This window comes from Ambystoma mexicanum, chromosome 5p (genome assembly GCF_040938575.1).
Source record: "Ambystoma mexicanum isolate Mex_15411 chromosome 5p, UKY_AmexF1_1, whole genome shotgun sequence".
Taxonomy (NCBI): Eukaryota; Metazoa; Chordata; class Amphibia; order Caudata; family Ambystomatidae; genus Ambystoma; species Ambystoma mexicanum.
In genome coordinates this window covers 519,895,223-519,915,856 of record NC_090930.1, presented here as the reverse complement: position 1 = coordinate 519,915,856, position 20,634 = coordinate 519,895,223, and the positions used below count along the sequence as shown (strand labels likewise).

Genomic DNA, 20,634 nt, shown 5'->3' with positions numbered 1-20,634 from the left:
GCACCACAAGGCTCGGCGGCTCGATTAGATTATTTTTTGGTATCGCGGGCGGTTATGGGTCATTCCAGTGGGATGGGTATTCTAGCCCGCACCTTGTCGGACCATGCTCCAGTTTTCTTGTCAATCTGTTTGGAGGGTCGAGATAGGGTGCGGCACCCCTGGAAGTTTAAGAGTGATGTTCTTACAGATGAGGTCTTTAGGGAGGAATCGGCGAAGGCCATAGATGTGTACTTTGAGATCAATGATGGGTCGGTGTCATCTGCTGGAATCCAGTGGGAGGGATTTAAGTGTGTGATCAGAGGGGAGTGTATAGCCAAGGAACTGGGAACCCTGAAAAGGCTCCGGAAGGATTTGGCTGATGCGGAGGGGGAATTACGGGCGTTGCAAAGGGAGGCTCCAGTTCCCGATCGGGCTCAGCAAGGGGCCATCAAGTGGAAACTGCAGGAGTATCTGGCACAAGCGCAAAGAGAAATTAAATATATGTGGGATAGATTAGCTCCCCGGAAATATGGTGAGTGGCAAACTCCGGGACGGTCACTTGCTAAGCTAACGCGATTGAGTGGGCGGGATAATAGGGTGACAGGGATCACGGATGGGAATGGTGTACAACATTACACAGACAAGGGCATTGCCCATGAATTCGAGGAATTCTACGGCCACCTGTACTCATCACAATTAACAGCGTCACAAGGGGATCTGGAGTTGTTTCTTGATGAGGTGGGGCTATATTGGTGCTCAGAGGAGCAGAGGGTGGGGCTGAACGGGCCGGTGACGCTAGAAGAGGTGGTGGAAGCTATTAGATCTCTGCCGAGTGGGAAATCTCCTGGGCCTGACGGATTCACAGCCGAATTCTATAAGTGTTATGTAGAAAGGTTGGTACCGCGCTTGTTGTTGATGTATCGGAGACAGTCTCTAGGGGGCGCTTACCGGATACTCTTAGGGAAGCCGTTGTGGTAGTGCTTTTGAAACCCGGGAAGCAAGAGGGGGACTGTTCATCATACCACCCGATTTCGCTTATCAATCTTGATAATAAAATCTTAGCAAAAATTATAGCGCAACGGCTGGCTCCGCTGATGCCCATTCTGGTGAGAGCAGACCAGGCGGGATTCATTCCCGGTCGGTCGACCTCTTTCGGGTTGCGAAGGATATTTGGCCTGATGTCGGCACTGCCAGCGGAGGACCCAGTGGTCGCAGTTCTGTTAGATGCCACCAAGGCGTTTGATTCTGTTGAATGGCCATTTTTATTTACTGTTTTACGGAGACTGGGCCTGGGCGAGTTCTTTATATCCTTGGTGTCCCTTCTATATGCCAAACCGGTAGCTAGGGTGAGGGTGAATGGGAGGAGCACCAGGATGTTGCCGCTTGAGCGGGGGACACGTCAGTGTTGCCCGTTATCCCCTTTGCTCTTTGCACTGGCGATAGAGCCCTGGGCGGAGTGGGTTTGGGAGTTTCATTTGCAGCGAGGGGTTCAACTGTATACTCATAAAGTGGCTATTTCGTTATATGCAGACGACATGGTCTTGTTCATACGTCATCCTGAAACTAATTTAGACCCGATTATGTCAGATCTGCGGCTCTTTGGCAAACTCTCAGGACTGCATATAAACATCAGTAAATCAGTTATCTTCCCATTCACGGGTGGAGTGTCTCACTTTCGGGATAATTGGGGATTCCAGTGGGATTTACATAGCACTCGTTACTTAGGGGTGACGGTGGCTAGGGAAGAGAAGGTGGTATATGCTGAGAATTATGGGAAAACGCTGGACTCAGCAAAGCGAGCGATGGCGAGCTGGACCTCACTCCCGCTTAATCTCTATGGTAGGATCTCGGTGCTTAAAATGGCTATTCTCCCCAAATTTCTATACGTGTTCCTAAAATTGCCTGTTAAAGTGCCCCAGAGGTATTTTCGTGATCTTCGGTCATCGATGTTACAGTTTATATGGGCGGGCAGGAAGGCTCAGGTGTCATGGGAGAAGCTTACGGTGCCAATTCGGGAGGGAGGGTTGGCACTTCCTGATTTTGAGTTATATTATAAAGTGGCGCAAGCCAGCTATCTTCGGTACTGGTACGGAATGGCTGCGGAACACAGGCATGTGGAGATAGAGAGATCAATCGCATCTCCAGCATTGTTGAGATCGGTCATTCTAACAGCCCCGAGTAGCTCCCGGAATCCTCGGAACCTGGTGGGGCTGACATGCTGGGCCTGGGCGCATTTGGAGAGGGCTTCCGATGGGGGTCTTCTCTATTCACCAAAACTCCCGCCATTGTTTGTCCCTGGGATCCCCCTGACTAGTGAGGAGGGTTATGTGGTCATGTTGAGGCGGTTGGGGGTTACTACATGGGGAGAGTTGTTCCCTGATGGGAGGTTTATCTCCGTTGAACAACTGAAGGAAAAGGGTGCCCTGTCGGCATAATAGATGTTCTTGTACTATAGGCTGAAGGTAACGTTGCAGCGGCTGTTCCCCACTTTTCCTGAGCCACCCGCAGTGGCCGTTCTACTGGAAAAGGTGATCGGGGGAGTCATAGGGAGGCATATACTCTCCGAACTGTACGAGCTGGTGTCAAGAGGCAGGTCCAAGGCTGGGTTATCCTCGAAGGGACTATGGGCGAGGTCCTTGGGGCAGGAGGTATTCAAATGATGTATGGGAGTACTGTTGTAGGATGACTAAGGCAGGGGCTATTAACTTGAACTATAAGCTAATCCACTTCAAGTTTCTGCACCAGGGTTACTACTCCCCAGCTCAGTTACAGGGCAACATTCCTCAGAGGTCCGGGGCCTGCCTCCGATGTGGTCAGGAGATGGCGGGTTTTCTGCATGTGGCCTGGGAGTGTGCGGAGGTGGCAGGCTTCTGGTGAAGGGTGTTTGAAATAATTGGGGACATTATAGGGCAGCAGCTTGCACCAGACCCAGTAGTGGCCCTGTTAGGATATACGGGACAGTTGCCCAAAGGGACTAGGAAACTGGTGGGTCTCCTTTTGATTTTGGCTAAGCGCTGGGTGGCCATGGTGCGGGGGCTGAGGCGGGGCCCGACGGTTGAACAATGGTCGGAGGACATACCTTATTGTAACGATATGGGGACGCGCTGGGGGATGCTACGAGGAGATCGTCAGGGTGGCAATCGGATGTGGGATGTGTATGTTGCATACCTTCTCAATCAGTCAAGGGGGGAAGGTTCTGGGTCTCCTGCTCCGCAAAGGTCTCCCATGGTGCTGGATTCTGTGGTTGGGTCTTCGCCTGATCCCTGAAGTTCAGAACACGGACTGTGTCACTGCATTTCCATTGGCGTAGGAATGAACGGGTTGGACTATGTGCAATACGACAGAGTCGTGGTCTGGCCTACCCTTTGGGTTCTTTAAGGTTACCTCTACATGCGTACCGGAGGGTGGGGGGGGGTGTCTCCATGTTGTACTGTTTATGTTGTTATCTGAAATGCCAATAAAGAAATTGTTTAAAAAAAAACAGGCATCGTTACTGGGTCCCGCGAGGGGAAGAGGGAGCTAACAATGGGCCGGTCGTAATCGGCCCGTTGTTAGCTCCCTCTCCCATTCCCATTGAGCCCTATGGGGGCTCAGATGGGAATGGGGAAGGTCCGGGCCCGGGTTCCCAGAGGGAGGAATTACCGGGCCCTCCTAACTCGGAATGGCCCAGTAATTCCCCATACTGGGAACTCAGTAAAGGAGCCCAGTTTGGCGGCAGCCATGGAGCTAATAGCTCCATGGCTGCCGCCAAACTCGTAATGAGGCCCATGGTCTTCTGCCCACAAATCATGAAGTGCCTTTTTGGGAGCTGAAGGGAAACTGAAGAGGAGGGGGCAGGTTGGAGCTATTGAAAATATTGATACTCAACCGTGTGACAACATTTAAGGTATGTACTTGTTCCTTTATTTTACTTTGTTTGTTTATGTTATTTACTTATGTTGGGGGGTGAAATCTAAAATGGGAAAATGAAGTTTTGATGTTGCTCAAGTCTTGGCAACACCATGGCATTGATATGTACTGTGCACATCGAAATTTCGACAAAAAAGATATTTGAAAAAAAAAGAAAATGCTAAATGTGAGTTCATTTTAGACAAGGACAACTGGTGGGGCTCTGTTCAAAATTCACAAGGAACTCCCTGACTGAAAGCCTGACTGGCATCCCAACTGTTTACAACTGCAATAAAATGTGTCCTGCTAAGAGATGTTGAAAACAGACTTTCCCTAGTCCTACTGTCTCTGAGAGCACTTCTGAGCAGGCCAACTGCTCAGGCTGGTGCATGGCATGAGCAAAGTAGGGGGGAAGTGTGAACACAGGGGCTATAATTGAGGCTGAACTCTGGGGAATAAAATACAGGAAAATAGAAGTGTTTCAGATAAGAGGACATGGTGCCAGATGTCTCCAGTAGAGGATCTCTATGTTGCAAATGCATCCCCCATTTACGATCTGCACCCTACACCTCAAACAACAAAGAGACTAATCAAACAAGCTGGCCCAGAAAGACAAATGGCCTGGAGGAAGGGAAACTCATATTTGCACATATGAATATTTCCTCACAGTTGTGACTTTTTCTCAGATATAGAAATCACTCTATATAAATGTATGTTTCATTTTGTATTTTGATATAAAATTCCTCTATCCGCGATTTAGGAATTGTAAAGGCACGCTAACATGTGTTCCTGGCTACTTTTTTAAAACTTTTTTTATTTTTTTTTAAACTTGTCTTTATTGGATTTCACATATCAACTTACATCAAACAATATAACGCGCCCCCCCCAAATAACCCCACCCTCTCTTAGGGGGCACCAGTTACCAACGTTCGGGGATTACATTATGCACCGAATATGTCCGTTACTTTAATGTTGTGTGGGCACCATTGTTCCATAAAGTCTGACTGAAGATACTCTAGGATTCCTCCCTATTCCTCTGCAAACCTGTCCCTCGTTCCTTGTATTGTGTGAGTGACTTTCTCCATTGCCAGATACGTCCACACGTTTTGTAGCTACATGAAAGTCAGTGGGGTGTCTTTCCTTTTCCAACTCTGGGCTTTTGTTGACCATGCCGCTATGAGAAGTCCCATGAAGCCTCTCCATTGTGTTTTTTGTATTTTCTAGCAGTTTCATCTCTTATTCCACACATCCATACTCCCTCCCACATTTGTCCCAAATCTGGAAACATTTTCACCATCTCTGCCTTCACTTCTTCCCAAAACGGCACAATCCCTTAATAATCCCACCAGGTGTGTTTCCACGTTCCCACCTCTCCACATTCCCTCCAGCATTTGTTTGTAATTTTGGGGAACATTGTATGCAGTCTTTCGGGGGTATAGTGCCATTGTGTTACTATTTTGATCCACATTTCTCTTGCCTGCGTGGTCCACCCATGTTTTCGTGTTGGTTCCTCCCCCAATGTTCTGCTCCATTTAATCATGCATGTCCACTTGACCTCTTCCGCCTGAGAGTTTATGAAGGAGTATAGAGTGGATACCCATTTCTTTTCCCCTGAGTTGGATATGACATATTTCTCAAATGGAGTGAGGGTTCTCGTCGCTGCCTTAGTTATTTCCGGGGTTTTTTAGCAGTGTTTGAGTTGTTCATATCTGAATGTGTCCCGTTTGCGGAGTGATGTGCGAGGGTATCACGAATTGTGAGTCCTGACTTTATTGTCAATGAACATTTCCCCAATTTTTGTTATTCCCGCCTCCTCCCAACTTTCATAGGCCCCCTGTTCCAACCCCGGTGGGAACTGCGGATTCCGTGAAATGGGAGTGAAAGGGCCTAGTGCTGTGGTCATTATCCCTTTTCGTGTATGGGTGTCCCACACCTCCATTGTTGTCTTCATTATTTCGCTAATCCCCAAGTTGGGGTGTCTGTGTTGTTTCTGTTTCCAGAGTATTTCTACCAGCGGGGTTCTTGCAACTGCTTTGTCTTGTTTCGCCCAGATCGGTTGCAGGTTTTCGCCCAACCATTCCCTAAGCACCTTTAGCTGTGCCACCTGGAAGTACTTCTGGAAGTGGGGGAGCGCCAGTCCCCCTCCCTGATTGGTGCGGTTAGGGTCGCCCTGGCCAGTCTCGGGGTCTTCCCTTTCCACACAAAGGATGTGATCACTTTGGATAAGGTTTTAAAGAAAGTTCTGGGGACCCCCACCGGAAGCGCTTGAAAGTAGGACAGTAATTTTGGGAGGATGGTCATCTTGACCACTTGAATTCTGCCCCACCAAGAAATCATCAGAGGATTCCATCGTTCCAGGTCTCTGCGTAAGCTTGCGATGAGCTGCGGATAGTTTTTCCCATAGAGTTACCATACCTTGTGTGTTAATGTTATACCCCGATATTTTATGCCTTCTTTTGCAATCTTAAGGTTCAGTACTTTTGCATCCCTTTCTATTCTCCCCCAGCCCCCTGCCAGTATTAATAATTCCGATTTATTTCTGTTAATTTGTAGGCCAGAGATGGCCCCAAAGTCTTCCAGCTCCCCCACCACTGCCGCTAGTCTTCTGGTGCGATTAACATGTCATCTGCATATGCTATCACCTTGTGTTGCATGCTTGCCATGTCTATCCCTTTGATGTGAGTGGAATCTCTTAATTTCATTAGTAGGGGTTCTAGAAAGATAGCGTAGAGTAACGGGGAAAGCGGGCAGCCTTGTTTTGTACCTCTTGATATTAATAAATTCTCCGTTACCTTCCCGTTGATGGCCACTCTACTGGATGGGGAGTTGTAGTTCGCTTTTATTCTTGCTATAAATTGTTCCACAAATCCCATACACTTCAGGGTTTTAAATAGCATGGACCATTCTACCCGGTCAAAAGCCTTCTCGGCATCGACTGCGTTATGCCTATTTTTTCCACTAGGTGAATGAGCCTTCTCAGGTTGTCGTGGGTTTGCCTTCCCGTGCTGAAGCCCGATTGGTCTCTGGATTAATTAACTTTGGGAGAAGCGGGGATAGTCTTGCAGCTAGTATTTTTGTGTACATTTTTGCATCTATATTTATTAGGGAGATTGGTCTGTATGATGCTGGGAGGGACGGATTTTTCCCTGGTTTGTGGAATACTAGGACCTTCGCTTCATTCTTTGTGGGGGTCACATGGCTGCTATCTTTGAATGAATTTAGGAGCTTGGTTAGGGCCGGGATCAGCATGTCCGCATATTTTTTATAGAATGGGGCTGTGAAACCATCTGGGCCAGGTGCTTTATTTACCGGGAGGTCCCTTATTGCTTTTTTCACTTCCTCTTCCCATATTGGATTCTCCAGAGCCTGTCTGTCTTTTTTTGAGATTTGTGGGAAGTGGAGGGAGTTAAGATATTTGTCCTGTGCCCCTGCATCCGGGTGCTCCGTGGAGTATAGTTTCTGGTAGAATTTTCTAAATGCCTCCCCAATGTCATGAGTGCGCGTCAGCTGTTCCCCTTTCGTATCTGTAATGGTCTTGATCATTGTTTCTTTCCGTTTTGCATGGAGTTGTCTTCCTAGTAACCTGTCTGCTTTGTTTGCCTTTATATAGTATCTTTGTCTTATATATAATAGGCTCCTTTCTGCTCTTTTTGTGCGTCGCATCTCTAGCTGACCCTGTGTGTGTTTTAGCGTTTTCTTTAAAGCTCTATTGAGATGGGCCGTTATTTTCTCCTGTAGATCTGTTATAGCACTTTCCAGTCCCTTTTCCCACATATACCTCTGTTTATCCCTCATTATCTTCAGCGCCATCATCTTCCCGCGGATACCAGCTTTAAATGCCTCCCAGACCGTGCTCATAGAGACTTCCCAGTCTCATTTTGTGTGAAGTATTCCTCTATCATTTCCCTTACAGTTTCCCGCGCTACCGGGTCCTGGATTATATCCCCTGGTAGTCTCCACCTCCAGAGCCTGTTGGTTTTCCCCGGCAGATTCAGTTCAAGCCATAGGGGTGCATGATCGGATAGGGCAATAGTTCCCAGTTCCAGCCCTTGAATCTTGCCCATGAGTCCCACGGATACCCAGAGGTAGTCTATTCTTGACATGGAGCTATGAACATGTGAGAGGTAGGTGTACCCTCTTTGTTCCCCCTTCAGCTCCCTCCACAAATCATTTAGGGCCAGCTGGTCCATCTTCTGCTTGAGACGTTTTGAGGGAGCCCCTTGGCCTTGTGCACACCCTGAGCTTCTATCCACCTGTGGATTCCATGTTATGTTAAGGTCTCCCCCCAGTATCACCTCCCCCCTTGCGAAGGTTTCCAATTTTCCCAGGGCATCTCTGAGGAAGCCATCCTGCCCCATATTGGGCGCATAAACTGATGCCAGTGTGATGCACTGGCCTTCTATCACTACATTTGCGAACGCATACCTTCCTTCTTTATCTGTGGCCACATCCTCCAGTTTGGCGTCCCACCCTTCCCTTATCGCTATGAGGACTCCCGATCTTTTTTTCTGTTGAGTTTGCTTGTACACATATTTTGTATCCTCTTATTCGAGTTTTCTGTATGTCCCTTGCTCTGATATGAGTTTCTTGGAGCAGTAATAGGTCCGCCCTTTCCCTTTTGAGTTGTTTCTCATATTTGACCCGCTTTGTGGGGTGATTCAACCCCCTAATGTTATATATTACAATGCGTAATTGCCCCATTTTGTGAAGTACTTGATTTTTAACTTAGGATCCCCTTGCTTTGCCGCTGCATTTGAATTCCTGCCCCCTTTCCTCTATCCCCAAACATACCCCCAACTCCAAACAACTTGCCCCTGAGTAGGGCAAGGGTTCCTACTGATGCTAGGGCGTTGCGCCCATAGCTCCCTGCCCTCCGTACACTCAGGGGACATTTTTGTAGGGGATCCTAAACCCCACATAACCGTCTGTCCTTACCGGATTACAAGCCGGTGTGTCCCGCCTGGGCCAACTGGTCTGCTATTCAAGTAGCAATTCATTCTCCTCCTTCTCCTTCGCCCCCCCCCCCAGCGGGGCTTAGTTTAGCGGCCATCAACCTTGACCTTGACACTCCTCTTCCCTTTATCTGTTCATGGCATCTTCCTGCGGTTTTCTCTTCCCATGCTTGGCTTTCTTTGCTTTATAGTGTCCCAGCCCCTCGGTTTTCTCATTTGGTCTCCCCTTGATTTTGGTTGGTCTGTTTCCTCCTCGTCTTCCTGAAGACTAATTATGTTAAGGCCTTCTTCCCATGTCGTCGCTCTTCTCTGTTTCCCCTCCCAAGTGAAGGTCAGTCCAAACGGGAAGGTCCATTTGTATCAGATTTGTTTTGCCACCAATGTCTTGACCAGTGGCAGTGTGACCAGGGCTAAGTCTTGAAATAACTGTATTTCTTGTCCATTCATCCTGATATGCTCCATTTCTCTAGCCCTTCTCAGGATCTGTTCTTGTTGTGGGTATGAGGAGAGAGCAACCAGGACATCCCGTGGTCTCTCACCTGGTGCTCCAGATCTTTTCGGTCTGACCCTGTGGACCCGATCCACTCCAATTGTGTCCGTCGCGGGTGCATCTAGAATATCCCTAAACACTTCCTTCACTGCGGTCATAAGATCTTCCCTTTAACTTGCACCGTGGAGTCAGTCGACCACATCTGAAGGATATTTGGGTCTTGCTTTGAGGTCTGTGAGGTCTGCTTGGTGGCGCTACTTTTCCCTTTCGCCCTTGACATGTTTGAGGAGTGTATCTGGAGTGCGCGTGGGTTTTCTGTGATCTCCTCTGGGCTAAGTATTGAGCCTCTGCCGCCACTCCCACCGGGTTCTCTCCCTGCTCTAGGCTGGGACCGGGCCTAGATGACCTTTCTATGTTGGGTCTGTGCTTAATGTTTCCTTCTTATTTGGCCCCTTCTTTGCTTGCTTGAATTTTCCCAATGCTGGGTTTCTTTCTTCCAGTACTCTTGCTTGGGTTAATTCCTTTGGGCCCCTCCAGTCTCCCTCTCCTCCGTAGCTGGACTACCCCTAGTGAGCTTTATCGAGCCGATGCATACTTCCACCTTCTCCTTATGGCCTTTATCAGTGAGCGGATCATGCAATCCTGGCTTCCTTGTCTCTGCTGGGGGTTCTCCTTCCCCGCACCCCCCTCCAATCGGGCACGCTCACCTCAGGGTGTTTTTGTTGCTGGTGCCCTCCTTGCAGGTCGCTTCCGTGATAGTTCGACCGGAGCAGCTGGAGGGGCCGCCTCTCCCAGGCCGTCGGCGCACTTCCTCCGGCAACGGTCTCCTCGTCTCTTTGATATATCTCCCACCAGGGGGGGAATTCTGCCTGTTGAATTCACCTCACCTCCCGTCCGCACAATGTAGTTGGACCACCTGCGCGGCTCTCTATGTGCCGCGGCTCCCCTGTTTCACGGTTCCTGCTGCCTTCGGTGAAGGATGGGTGGTGCCTCTGCTGCGTCCTGACGGCCTCACCGTAGTTTGGTCTCCGTGAAGGGGGTGGAGGAATGCTGCCAGACTCCCGATTCGATTGTTTTAGTTCTCTGCCCCGCGGGGCACTTCTGACCTGGATCGCCTGGCGCGGGAGCCGGGCCCGCTCTCGGTCACCTCCCGGTGGGGGATGGGCAGACTCCACACCCCACGCCCCAGACTGTGCCCGACCCTCTTGGGGCCCGATGATCACTCCTGGGGGCCTGGGAGAGTGGGGGGGAGCGATCCTATCACTCGCCGTGTCTGTTTTGCAGCTTTATGGTGCTTTATTCGGCAGCCCTGGTGGAGCGCGTTCTAATCGTGTCCGAACGCCCCGGCGGCCATCTTGGAATCCTCCTGGCTACTTTTAACATGTCCCGAATGCGAGAGTTGGCATGCTGGTGGAGGGTACAATTGGGTATGTGGGTAATAAATTGCATGTTCCTAGCTTATGTTTTTTTGTAAAAGTGGCAGAAAATTACCAAACGGCTGTGCAACATGGTGCGGACTCGGCTGTTTTATCAAATTTCCCCTGATTAGCTGAATCTGAAAATATATATGTAATATGGCAGTTGCTAGTAAAATTATTACCTTTTGTCACGTAACTAGTGTTTGCCAAAAATTTGACATGAGAACAAAGGGGATTGCAAACGGGAATTGACAAATGTCTGTTCCAGACTCCTAAACCAATACTTAGAGGGGGGATTGAGTTGGAAGGAGATAGAATGGTAACTGACCAATCCTATTTGTGAGAACTCTTGAAGGGTACTCCCCAAGATTGTAAACTTGATGGTGTCATCGCTGCCATATTAAGTGGATGCACTATGAGGAAGGGGCAGAGCTGCTGAAATGTACCATCAGACAGAGCTGCTGAAATGTACCTTCAGGGAGAGATTCTGAAAAAGCTGCCAGGAAACATCAAACTGAGATTTTGCAGAAATTGCCTCTGGGTGGCGCTGTCTATTTCTGGCAAGGCCTAAAGGATGACTGGGTCCTATGGTGGAGTGCTGGAGACCATCATTGAGAGTGGACTCACCAGACCCCTGCCCTTTCCTTCCACAGGGTCCCGACATGAAGCCGTCTTTCCTGAACTCTAAACAGAGTTTTCTATGTAAGTAGAATAGAACCAATTGCAACCAAAAGGTGGGGGGTCTACTGGCCTTAAATCCTTTCCCATTATGGTGGGTGGAGGTTAAGGGGGTGGGGGAAAAACTGTGTAGACCCTTAGCCTATTTAACAAAAAAATAGGAATGTTATTAATTCACCTTGGTAGAACACCACCGGGTGATTTCTGTTAAAATTCAAAATTAACCAAGCTCATTCCCAGTGTGCGCTGAAAACTATAGACTATAATTTAATTGGGTAATCCTGTGTGTTCAGCTTCCCCAAAACAGGCCTTTAAGTGGAAGGGGGTATGAAATGCAAAAATCCCAAATCATCTCAATTTTTGCCATCCAACTTCCCCAACACAGGCCTTTGAATGGAGGGGCGTCTGAAACCCGAAATTCTCAAATCACCCCAGTTTTAATATTCAGCTTCCCCAACACAGACCTTTCAGTGAGGGCGGTCTGAAAACAACCCACTACATCACCCTGTGTTTATTTTAAACCAAATGTGTGGGTGAAATCATAATTGCCATATGCCTTTGTAGCAATCTATAAACCCAACTGCTCGCCTTTTAAGCGTGCAGGAAATTCGAAATTGCACAGCATTACACATGTAATTGATTTTTGTTTGTGATTATTTCTTGAAGCGTAATCTGTAAAAAAGAAGACTATTGTAATTTGTTTGATTTGGTTAACCAGAAGTTAATTGTTAGTCACAAAGAAGGCAGCGTGTTATTGTGATTTTTATTACTTCTAATTGAAATAAATACTACTATATTTCCTGTACACCGGCCTGGTTCTTGGCTCTTTGGTAGCTCAGGGGGGAGCGATCCACTGGTTATTAGATGACCTGGAGATAGGGCTGAATAAAAGAGCTAACATTAACTGTTTATTATGTGACACTTAGCTTGGGAAGGGAAGGAACTCCTTGTGTTGAGGATGGACTCTCGATACCGATACACTTGCTACGCTTGGTTGTTTGTGCTAATTCAGAGTTGGGTGGGAATTTAAAAGCCCTTCCTCTGAAAATTATCACCAGCCACGCTGACAATCATTGAAAATGGGGACACTCACTACAAAGAGCAAGCTTCCAACACAAAGGAGACTGATAAAGGCACAGGCTGACCCAGTGAAAAAAAATGGCTGGAAGCAGAAGCAGAACCATTTGTCCCACATGAAGATTCACAATGTATTTAAGCCCTTAAGTGCTAAGGACGAGTATGCTTGTCCTTTTTGCATAGTCTTTCTTAATAGTCTGGCACTTAAGGTAAAGACTATCATCATTTAGGCCTTTTTCTCAGCCATCATAAGGTGAATGGATTTCATCTATGTACCATTTTTCATGTAATTTCCAGGCGATTTTGGGGATATAAAATGCACCTGCCTGTGACTCCGGGAACTGTAATGACCAGTTGAACTAGGTTTCTGGCTGATCTGAACATGTTCCAAATGTGAGAGTTTGTGAGCGGGTGGCAGTTGAAATTAGGGATATGCTTAATAATTTACACATTCATAACTGTTGTGCTTTTTTATTGGAAAGGACAGAAAGATGCCACATGGCCATGCTACATGATACAGATTTGGTAGCCAAATTATCTAATTCCCAATGATTAGCATAGCCAGAAAATATGTTTAGTATGGCAGTTGCTAGTAAAATTATGAAGTTGTGATACATAACTCGTTTTTGCCAAAATGTTGAAAGGAGAACAAAGGATGACAAATGGGGAGTGCCATATGTTGCTCCAGACCCGTAAACCAATCCTGACTTGGCGGCTGGATTTAGGAGGAGAGAGAAGGTTAACTATCCAATGCTAGTGGCAGGGGTTATTGCAAGGTACTTCCCCGAGATTGTACAATTGGTGGTGTCATCGCTGCTATATAAGGGGGACTGCACTAGGACAGAGGGAGAAAAAAGAGAAGACAGAAAAAGGAGAAAAACGGGAGGACAGAGAGAAAAGACAGACCATCAGGAAGGCTGCTTAACCTTACCATCTGACAGCTGTAAGGAGACACAAGAGGAGATTGCTGAGAGTGCATCTGGGTGGAGCTGTCTATTCCTAGGAAGGCCTCAAAGATGACTGGGTCCTATGGTGGAGAGCGGGAGGCCATCTTTGAGAGTGGAGTGACCAGACCCCTGCCCTATCTTTCCATAATGTCCTGAAATGCAGCTGGCTTTCCTGAACCTTAAACAGAGGCTTGCTATGCAAGTAGAACTGAGCCCTTGGAAACCAAAAGGTGGGAGAGTCTGCTTGCCTTGAATCTCTCCCCTTTATAGTGGGCAGGGGGCAAAACTATGTAGATCCTTGGGCTATGCAACCAAATATATTAATTTAATTAATTCCTCATTTGGCAGAACACTACGGGTGAATTTTGTTAAAATTTGAAATTAACAAAGCTCACGTCCCAGTGTGCACTCAAAACTATAGCCTATAATTTAATTGAATAATCCTTGTTGTCCAGTTTACCCCGATTTCTTTAAAGAAGAGGGGTGTCTTTGTTCTTAAATCAGTCCAACCTTTTTATCAAGCTTCCCCAACCCAGGCCTTTCAGTGAGGGGGTCTGAAGTCCCAAATTCCACCATTCTAACTTTTCTGTCCGACTTCCCAACAAAGAACTAAGCGGGGGGTCTAAAAAACAAACCATTAAATCACCCTGTTTATTTTAAACCAAAGGTGTGGCCGAAATTATAATTGCCATATGTCCCGGGAGGATAACTCAAAGGCAACGTGCTCGCCTAGGAAGCAAGACAACATTGAGCAACACAGGTTCGATCCGTGCTTAGGTATTAAGCGTATTATAAATAGCCAATCATATCATATTTTTACCAATCTTTAAATCCTAATTTTACCCTTTTAAGCCTGCAGGAAAGTCATAAGTCCCTTCTTTCTTGATCCGTTTAATTATTTGTGAAGTGAAATTTGCAGAAAGTGAAGAATTGTAGTTGTGTTATTTTTAACTCACTTTTGAGATTTATTTATGTTGAGCGAAGTTGATTGTGTTGTGCCACGGATAAAGTGTTGTTTGTCATTTTTGTGCTAAATTAAGTTTTCTTTTAATTTAAATAAATACCATTACATTTCCCGTACACAAGCCTGGTTCTTGGCTCGTTAGCTCCGGGGAGAGGGATCCAATGGGCATAATATGTGTCTGAGGTAGGGCTACAGAAAAGAATCTGTAAACAATTTGTTGTGTCACCACGTGAGTGGGGAGGGGAGGAACTCCCCTGTTGAGGGAGGCTTCTCAATAAACTGTTACACGTTTCCCATGTGGTTTGCATCGCAGGACATGGGAGAGTAGAGGCCAGTTTCCCGTGCACGCTGTGCTACACATGGAAGTAAAGAGCCCTCAAATGTCTCATTCCTGTGTGTGAGGCGACTTTCAGTTATTTTGTATGCAGCTTTGCGTTTCCTATTCTAAACGTAAGGCTACAGATCCTAACATTAAAAGATTACAATTACTTTACAATAATGTCACATTAGAGAGCTCTATGAGAAGTGTTCCGTGGCATTTTAAGAAGATGTGCATCGTCTTTTGTGTTGCTTCTCATAGTAGGGAGATTATGTGGTCCTGCCGTCCTTTTGGGTGATCTGTGGTTTACGAACCCCTGCTGTGTTGCGTGGCTCGCATAGTAGGCAGAGTGAATGCTGTTCCAGGGCGCCCCCCTTCCTTTGGCCACTGACACTGGTGGGGGGTCATGTATGTTCTCTTGGGTCGCGATACGCGTGGCGTGGCTCGCCCCGTAGAGCAGCTCCACCGCAGCATTGGTATTCCGGGCGCCGCCCGAGCCGCCGCCGCTGTCACACTGTTTCCTTTTTTATCCTCCCGTCTCCAGGCTGGGGATCTCCTCCGCTCGCTGACGTCTGCGTGACGCCGCCCGCTCGCTTTCCATGCTGCACAGGTAGCAGCAGCGCCGCGGCCATATTTATAGTGTTCAGCGGGGGCTCGTGCTGGGGAGGCGGTGGGAGACAGCAGCGGGCCGGGGGCGGCGAGAGCGGAGGCGGCGGTGCCTGCTGTATGCGCATACACCCTCGGGCAGCCTCTCTGAGAAGCTTGTGTTGTGGAGCAGCTGGCCCTGGGAGCTAGCGAGCGAGCGGGCGAGGGAGCTGCAGGGAGCAGCGATGCTCGGACAGTCTTGAATGGGATGCCGATTGCTGGGCTGGAAGATTCCTGGCTCAAAATGGAGGTGTATGGCACCAGCGGTGGTGGAGGCGAGGTGGGTGCTATGATTGAAGGGTGCTTTGGGGGTATCCTCCACCACTGTACTTTTGAGGGATGGGGAAGCCAGCCTCCCCTGCGATTATCATGTTGCTTGTGCTGCATGTTTCTTAGAGCCGGCTGGGATGGTAGGGAGTCATTTTGCAAGAAGCACTATTTCATCCATTGAGAGGCTTACCCCCTGTCATTTGAGCGATCTTGACGGGAAGTGATAACGGCACGGATATGCTTTTGTCTGGGTTTAAGGCCAAGTTGGGAGATACATACTTTGTTTGTTAACCCCTTCCGTAACTGGCAGCATGGGCACACTTCGTGAAGTGACTGAATACCTTGAGTCTATCCGCATTGCTGTCATGCGTTTTTTGCCCTTCTAGAGTAGGCTGCACGCCTCTGTGTTCTTGCTGCTGCAGCAAACAAGTTGCGTGTGCGTCAGGCGACTGGCACGGGGGTAGAGAAGCACAAGGAGGGGGCACCGCGAGGTGGGGCTTTCTAGCGGATCTGCTCCCGGATATGAGTGCACTGCATTGTTTACAAAGGGTCTCGATACACGGGGACACAGCTACAGCCCTTCCGTTTTTGTGGCATGCGTGCGAGTGGATCGATCACCCACTTAGATCTCTGGTGATGGGGTATGGGGGTGCATAAAGGGGCTGAACAGATCTACAACACCGCTGCTCTGAATGGGGTAGGTGCAAACCGTAGCCCTGGTGGTGGGAGACACAAGAAGAGGTCGCATAATTGCAGGTGCCTCTGTATCCTGAAGGGTGTTGCCAAGAGCAGCAACTCTTCTGTTTTGGGGGGCGGGCACTGCTACAGACCTTTATACCCCTGATAGAGAGCAGCATCCCTACTGTGTTGGGGGTGATGGATGCAGCTGCTACTGCTTGACAGCCATGATGGGGAATCCCAAGAGCTGCAAGTTCACGTCTTTAGGACGGGGGCCAAAGGGTGAAACGACAACAGCTTTGATAAGAGTGACTGCCCCACTGTTTTTAGGTAGTGTCCGAAGTCATAAATGCTCCGGAAAAGGCTGGATGCTAGCAGTTTTGATGACTATTGTGGCATCAAGCGTTAATTTTTTTAGATTGCCTCGCTTGGCAGGGGCGGGCTCGGCTTTTGGCTATTGAGATTTCCTGACCTGCATTTCAGAGGAGGAGTTTAACTTTCTTTGGGAAGCTTTGTTTCCTTGGGAGACTTCCTGCTCTTGACTGTTGGGTTAATAGCAGACGTATTCATAAGAAGCCCCCTGTGAAAGTTGTTGTTGTTTGGGAACACTGGGAGTCAGGCAGGTGCTGCCTCGCGTGGTTATGGTTACCATTTAACGGGTTTGAAGCCACTTGCTCAAACCTGCTCTACATGAGTGCTAAGCAATAGGAGATTAAGTGGACCACTGCGACACCTGGTGTAGTTTAAGTATGCAATGTAATAAATTCCCATAGGCGAAAATCTGCTGATCTTAAATCAAACACCTGTTTGCACGGTCTTATGTGTATAGCTTCCCCCTAACATTGCCATAGCCTCTTAGCGCTGCAGGGTGTGCAATTAACACCATGCTTTGCTATATTGAGGTAATCACCAATGCAGCAACCAAACAGTCGTCTGCCTCAACTTGTCATTGTAGTAGCTAGATAATCCCTTCTTTTAAGCAGAAGAAGGTGGCATACAACCAATGCGACATAAACGAGACCAGGAATGTCTGTTTACCTTTTTTTTATTTTATTTTTTAGGCTCTTTGCTCAATTTGTTCCCAAGAGAAAGGAATGCTTGACGAACATTTAAGTGATGCATGACTGCTGGATGCTGTGATGGAATAATACAGTTCTTTAAGTGTTTGTCCACCTATCAGAACCATGCTTGGTTCAAGCTGTCATCACAAGGACCCCTAAAAGTTGCCACTGTCCACCTTCGATCTTAGCATAGTGTTTCATATAACCCCGCTCCATTTCGTTCGAACAACTATTCAACATAACAGCGGCAAGTCTGTTGGGATAGGAGAGGTAAGGAAAAACACGCCAAAGGAGTTTCTTAGGTGGTACTGGCAGGATTTTGATACATTATTGATCTGACAAGAGAGGGTTAAGACTGAGCCCATACTGCCGCCAAGATTTGTGACTATTTTGGAAAGATGGTGAAGGGTGCCATGGGAGTGGTTGCGGGAGAAGGGCAATATTGTTGCACACCATGATTTCAGTTTTATCTGAGTTCAGAAGGAGGTGGTTTCTTGTCATCCATCGGTCAATATCACTGAGACATGCAAGGTTGTGACTAGGGTTGATGGTTGATGTTTTGGGAATTCTTAGGATAATACGGGTATCGTCAGCGTAGTTGTAACACAAGAGGTTGCGTGTGCAGATGTTTCCTGGTAGAGTGGTCAGATAGAGGTTGAAAGGAGAGCAGAGAGGCAGGCGCCTTGGGGTACTCCAGTGTTGACAGTGTGAGTAGTGGAGACAAAAGGGAATAGTAAGACAATTTGTTTCCTGTTGCTGAGGAAGGAGGCAATCCATTTGAGTGCTGAGCCACGGATTCCTATGGAGTGGAGGGTATAAAGGAGGATTGAATTGTTAATGGTGTTAAAGGCTGCTGACGGATCAAGGGGAATCAAAGCTGCACAACCCTGAGTCTGCCACAACCTTGAGATCATCCCAGATTGAGATCAGAGTGGTTTCTGTTCCATGGCACGTCCTGATGCCAGATTGTGCGGGGTCAAGGCGATTGTTGGGTTCCACGAAGCAGTTGAGCTGGGAGTACGCAGTCCGGTCAATGACTTTCGTGAGAAATCTGGTGTTGAAGATCGGCCTGTAATTCTTGGGGTCAAGGGGTGGAGGATGCCTTTTTTTTTTTTTTAGAAGCGGTTTGACGTGCGCTATTTTAAAGGCTTCTGTAGAGGTGCCGGAAGTGAGGGAGTCATTTAGTATGGATCTTGCATGTTCTTCTGCGCAAGTAGAGGAGAATATTTCGTTCAGAAGAGCGGCGGGGCAGTGGTCGAGGGGGCGGGGGGAGGACTGGAGGGTCTTCTGCTGCATAGTAGGTCTAGGAATTCATCTTTCAAGATGGTTTGGAAGGTTGGAATAGTGGGCGCCGGGGCAGTGGGATTAGGAGGGGTAGATGTAGGACAGGTGGGTGAGGTTGGAGAATTTGGTGTTAAGGGTTGTAATCCTATCGCGGGCAGTGTTGTAGAAATGTAGTGAGAGGGAGTTGCTGAGTGTTTATGTGGGAGTGATTTAGCTAGATGTGCAGGTGGGTTTCACAAATTCGGAAATGGATCTTGTGGAGTTCTTTGCTGCTGTTCCACAGTTCAGAATTCATTTATTGTAATAGGCTTTTTTGGCTTTTCGGATCTCGGATTTGTAGTTACGGTGGTGGAGGGCGAACCAGGATCTGCGGTTTTAGATGCTGCCATTTGCGTTCAAGAGTTATTTTGGTTTTTGAATATCTTCAAGTGGGGTGTGAACCAATTGGGGGATGGTCCTTTGCGTGAGGCTGCGGGGCGAGAGAGGGTGAGAGGAAATAGTGATTCTTTAAGCCACGAGTCAAAGGATTCAACCACAGGACATCGTTGCTGGGGGGTGGAGCAGCAGGGCTTCGGCTAGGTCAGGGAGTGGGGGCAGGCAGGGGGAGCAGTAGGAGGAGGGGCAGGTGTGTGGATAGAGAAAGGGATGGCAGAGTGGTGTCCAGATAAGCGGTTTGGGCCTGTATATAGAGATGAGGTCATGGGAGTTTAAGATTGCATCAAGGGTGTGGCCACCTGAGTGAGTTGGACCAGTGGTTTGTCAGGAGAGGTTGAGTGCATCAAGACTGTCGACCAGAGGTTGGGTCATGGTGTTGTTGGGCATGTCGAACCAGATATTGAAATCTCCCAATAGTGTAAGAATTGGTTATTTACCTGCATGGTAGCTATCGAGTCACAGAGATTGTAGACAAAATGTCTGTCTTATCCGGGGTGTCTGTAGATAAGTAGGAAGCTGTGGGTGAGTGTTGATGGTAGCAAGAGTTTTATTAGAAGGGATTCACAGGAAGCCTTACATGTCTGGGTTTCGACGAGTGAAATGGAGAAAAGAGGTTTGTAGAGGATTGCCACTGTGCCACCTCTGTGGTCTGTTGTGGGCAATACACAAGTAGCCATGGGGGAAGGCCTTGTGTGCAATTGGTGTAAAATCATCTGAGAACCAGGTTTCGTTGATAAAAATGAGGTCGGGATTGTAGTGGATCAAAGATGCTTTGCCTGTTTTATTGCTACGGATCGGCATTGAAAAGAATGCATGTGACTTCATGAGGGGAGGAGGTTTTTGTGCCGCTCATCGCTGGAAGTGCTCAGTGGAAATAGGTGCCTGGAGAGATGGGGGGGTGTGGTAGGGTCAGTCTAGGTGGTTGAGCCTGGCTGAGGGGGGTAGTGGGTAGTCTGGATGCATGTGCACTATGAGGTTTGGGTGAGAGGGTTAGGTCATTGGGGGGTGGGAAGAGTAGGCAGGTGGTGGTAGGCCTGGGAGAGTTGTGGTGGGGAGAGTTGGGGCGGGGATGAGTAGAGCACATGTGGTATGCGAGTTCTTGGGGGTTTGAGTCTTAAGGGGGCTGGAGGTTTGGGTGTACTGGGTGAGAAGTCGAGAGCAAGGGGTTAGGGGTAGGCAGATGGGGCAGGGAGGGTCTATAGCTAGGGGTGGGACAGGAAGTTAAGTTGGACTGATGGAGAAGTGGTGAGGAATGGAACGTCGAGGGAGAAGGCCGGTCACTTATTCCACGTTTTGTGGATTTTGGTGCCTGATGAGTGTGAGATACGGTGGGAGGGTTAGAGGGAGAGGAGGATGAAGAGATTGTTATAGAGAGGGCGAGACGTGCTACTTTCAGAGAAGGAAACTGGGTATGAAGGGGGAGGTCTGGGGGTGTGGGTCAAGTAGGGGTAGAGGGCGGGGGAGTGGGTGGCATGGGAGGTAGGGTCACAGGGTTTCTTCAGTGGGGACAAGGATGACGTGGTAGTAGCGGGGGATTTATAAAGTTTGG

General features: G+C 48.1%; 1 protein-coding gene across 1 annotated transcript in view; it reads left to right on the top strand.

Moving 5' to 3' along the window:
• The first annotated feature begins 15,271 nt into the window (after positions 1 to 15,271).
• Positions 15,272 to 20,634, top strand: part of RPS6KA6 (ribosomal protein S6 kinase A6) — a 905,586-nt gene continuing 900,223 nt past the window's right edge. The window contains exon 1 of the mRNA XM_069612921.1: positions 15,272 to 15,637. Within this exon, the coding sequence (XP_069469022.1) occupies positions 15,566 to 15,637 (72 nt within the window). The 5' untranslated portion in view covers positions 15,272 to 15,565. The remainder of the gene's footprint in view (positions 15,638 to 20,634) is intronic.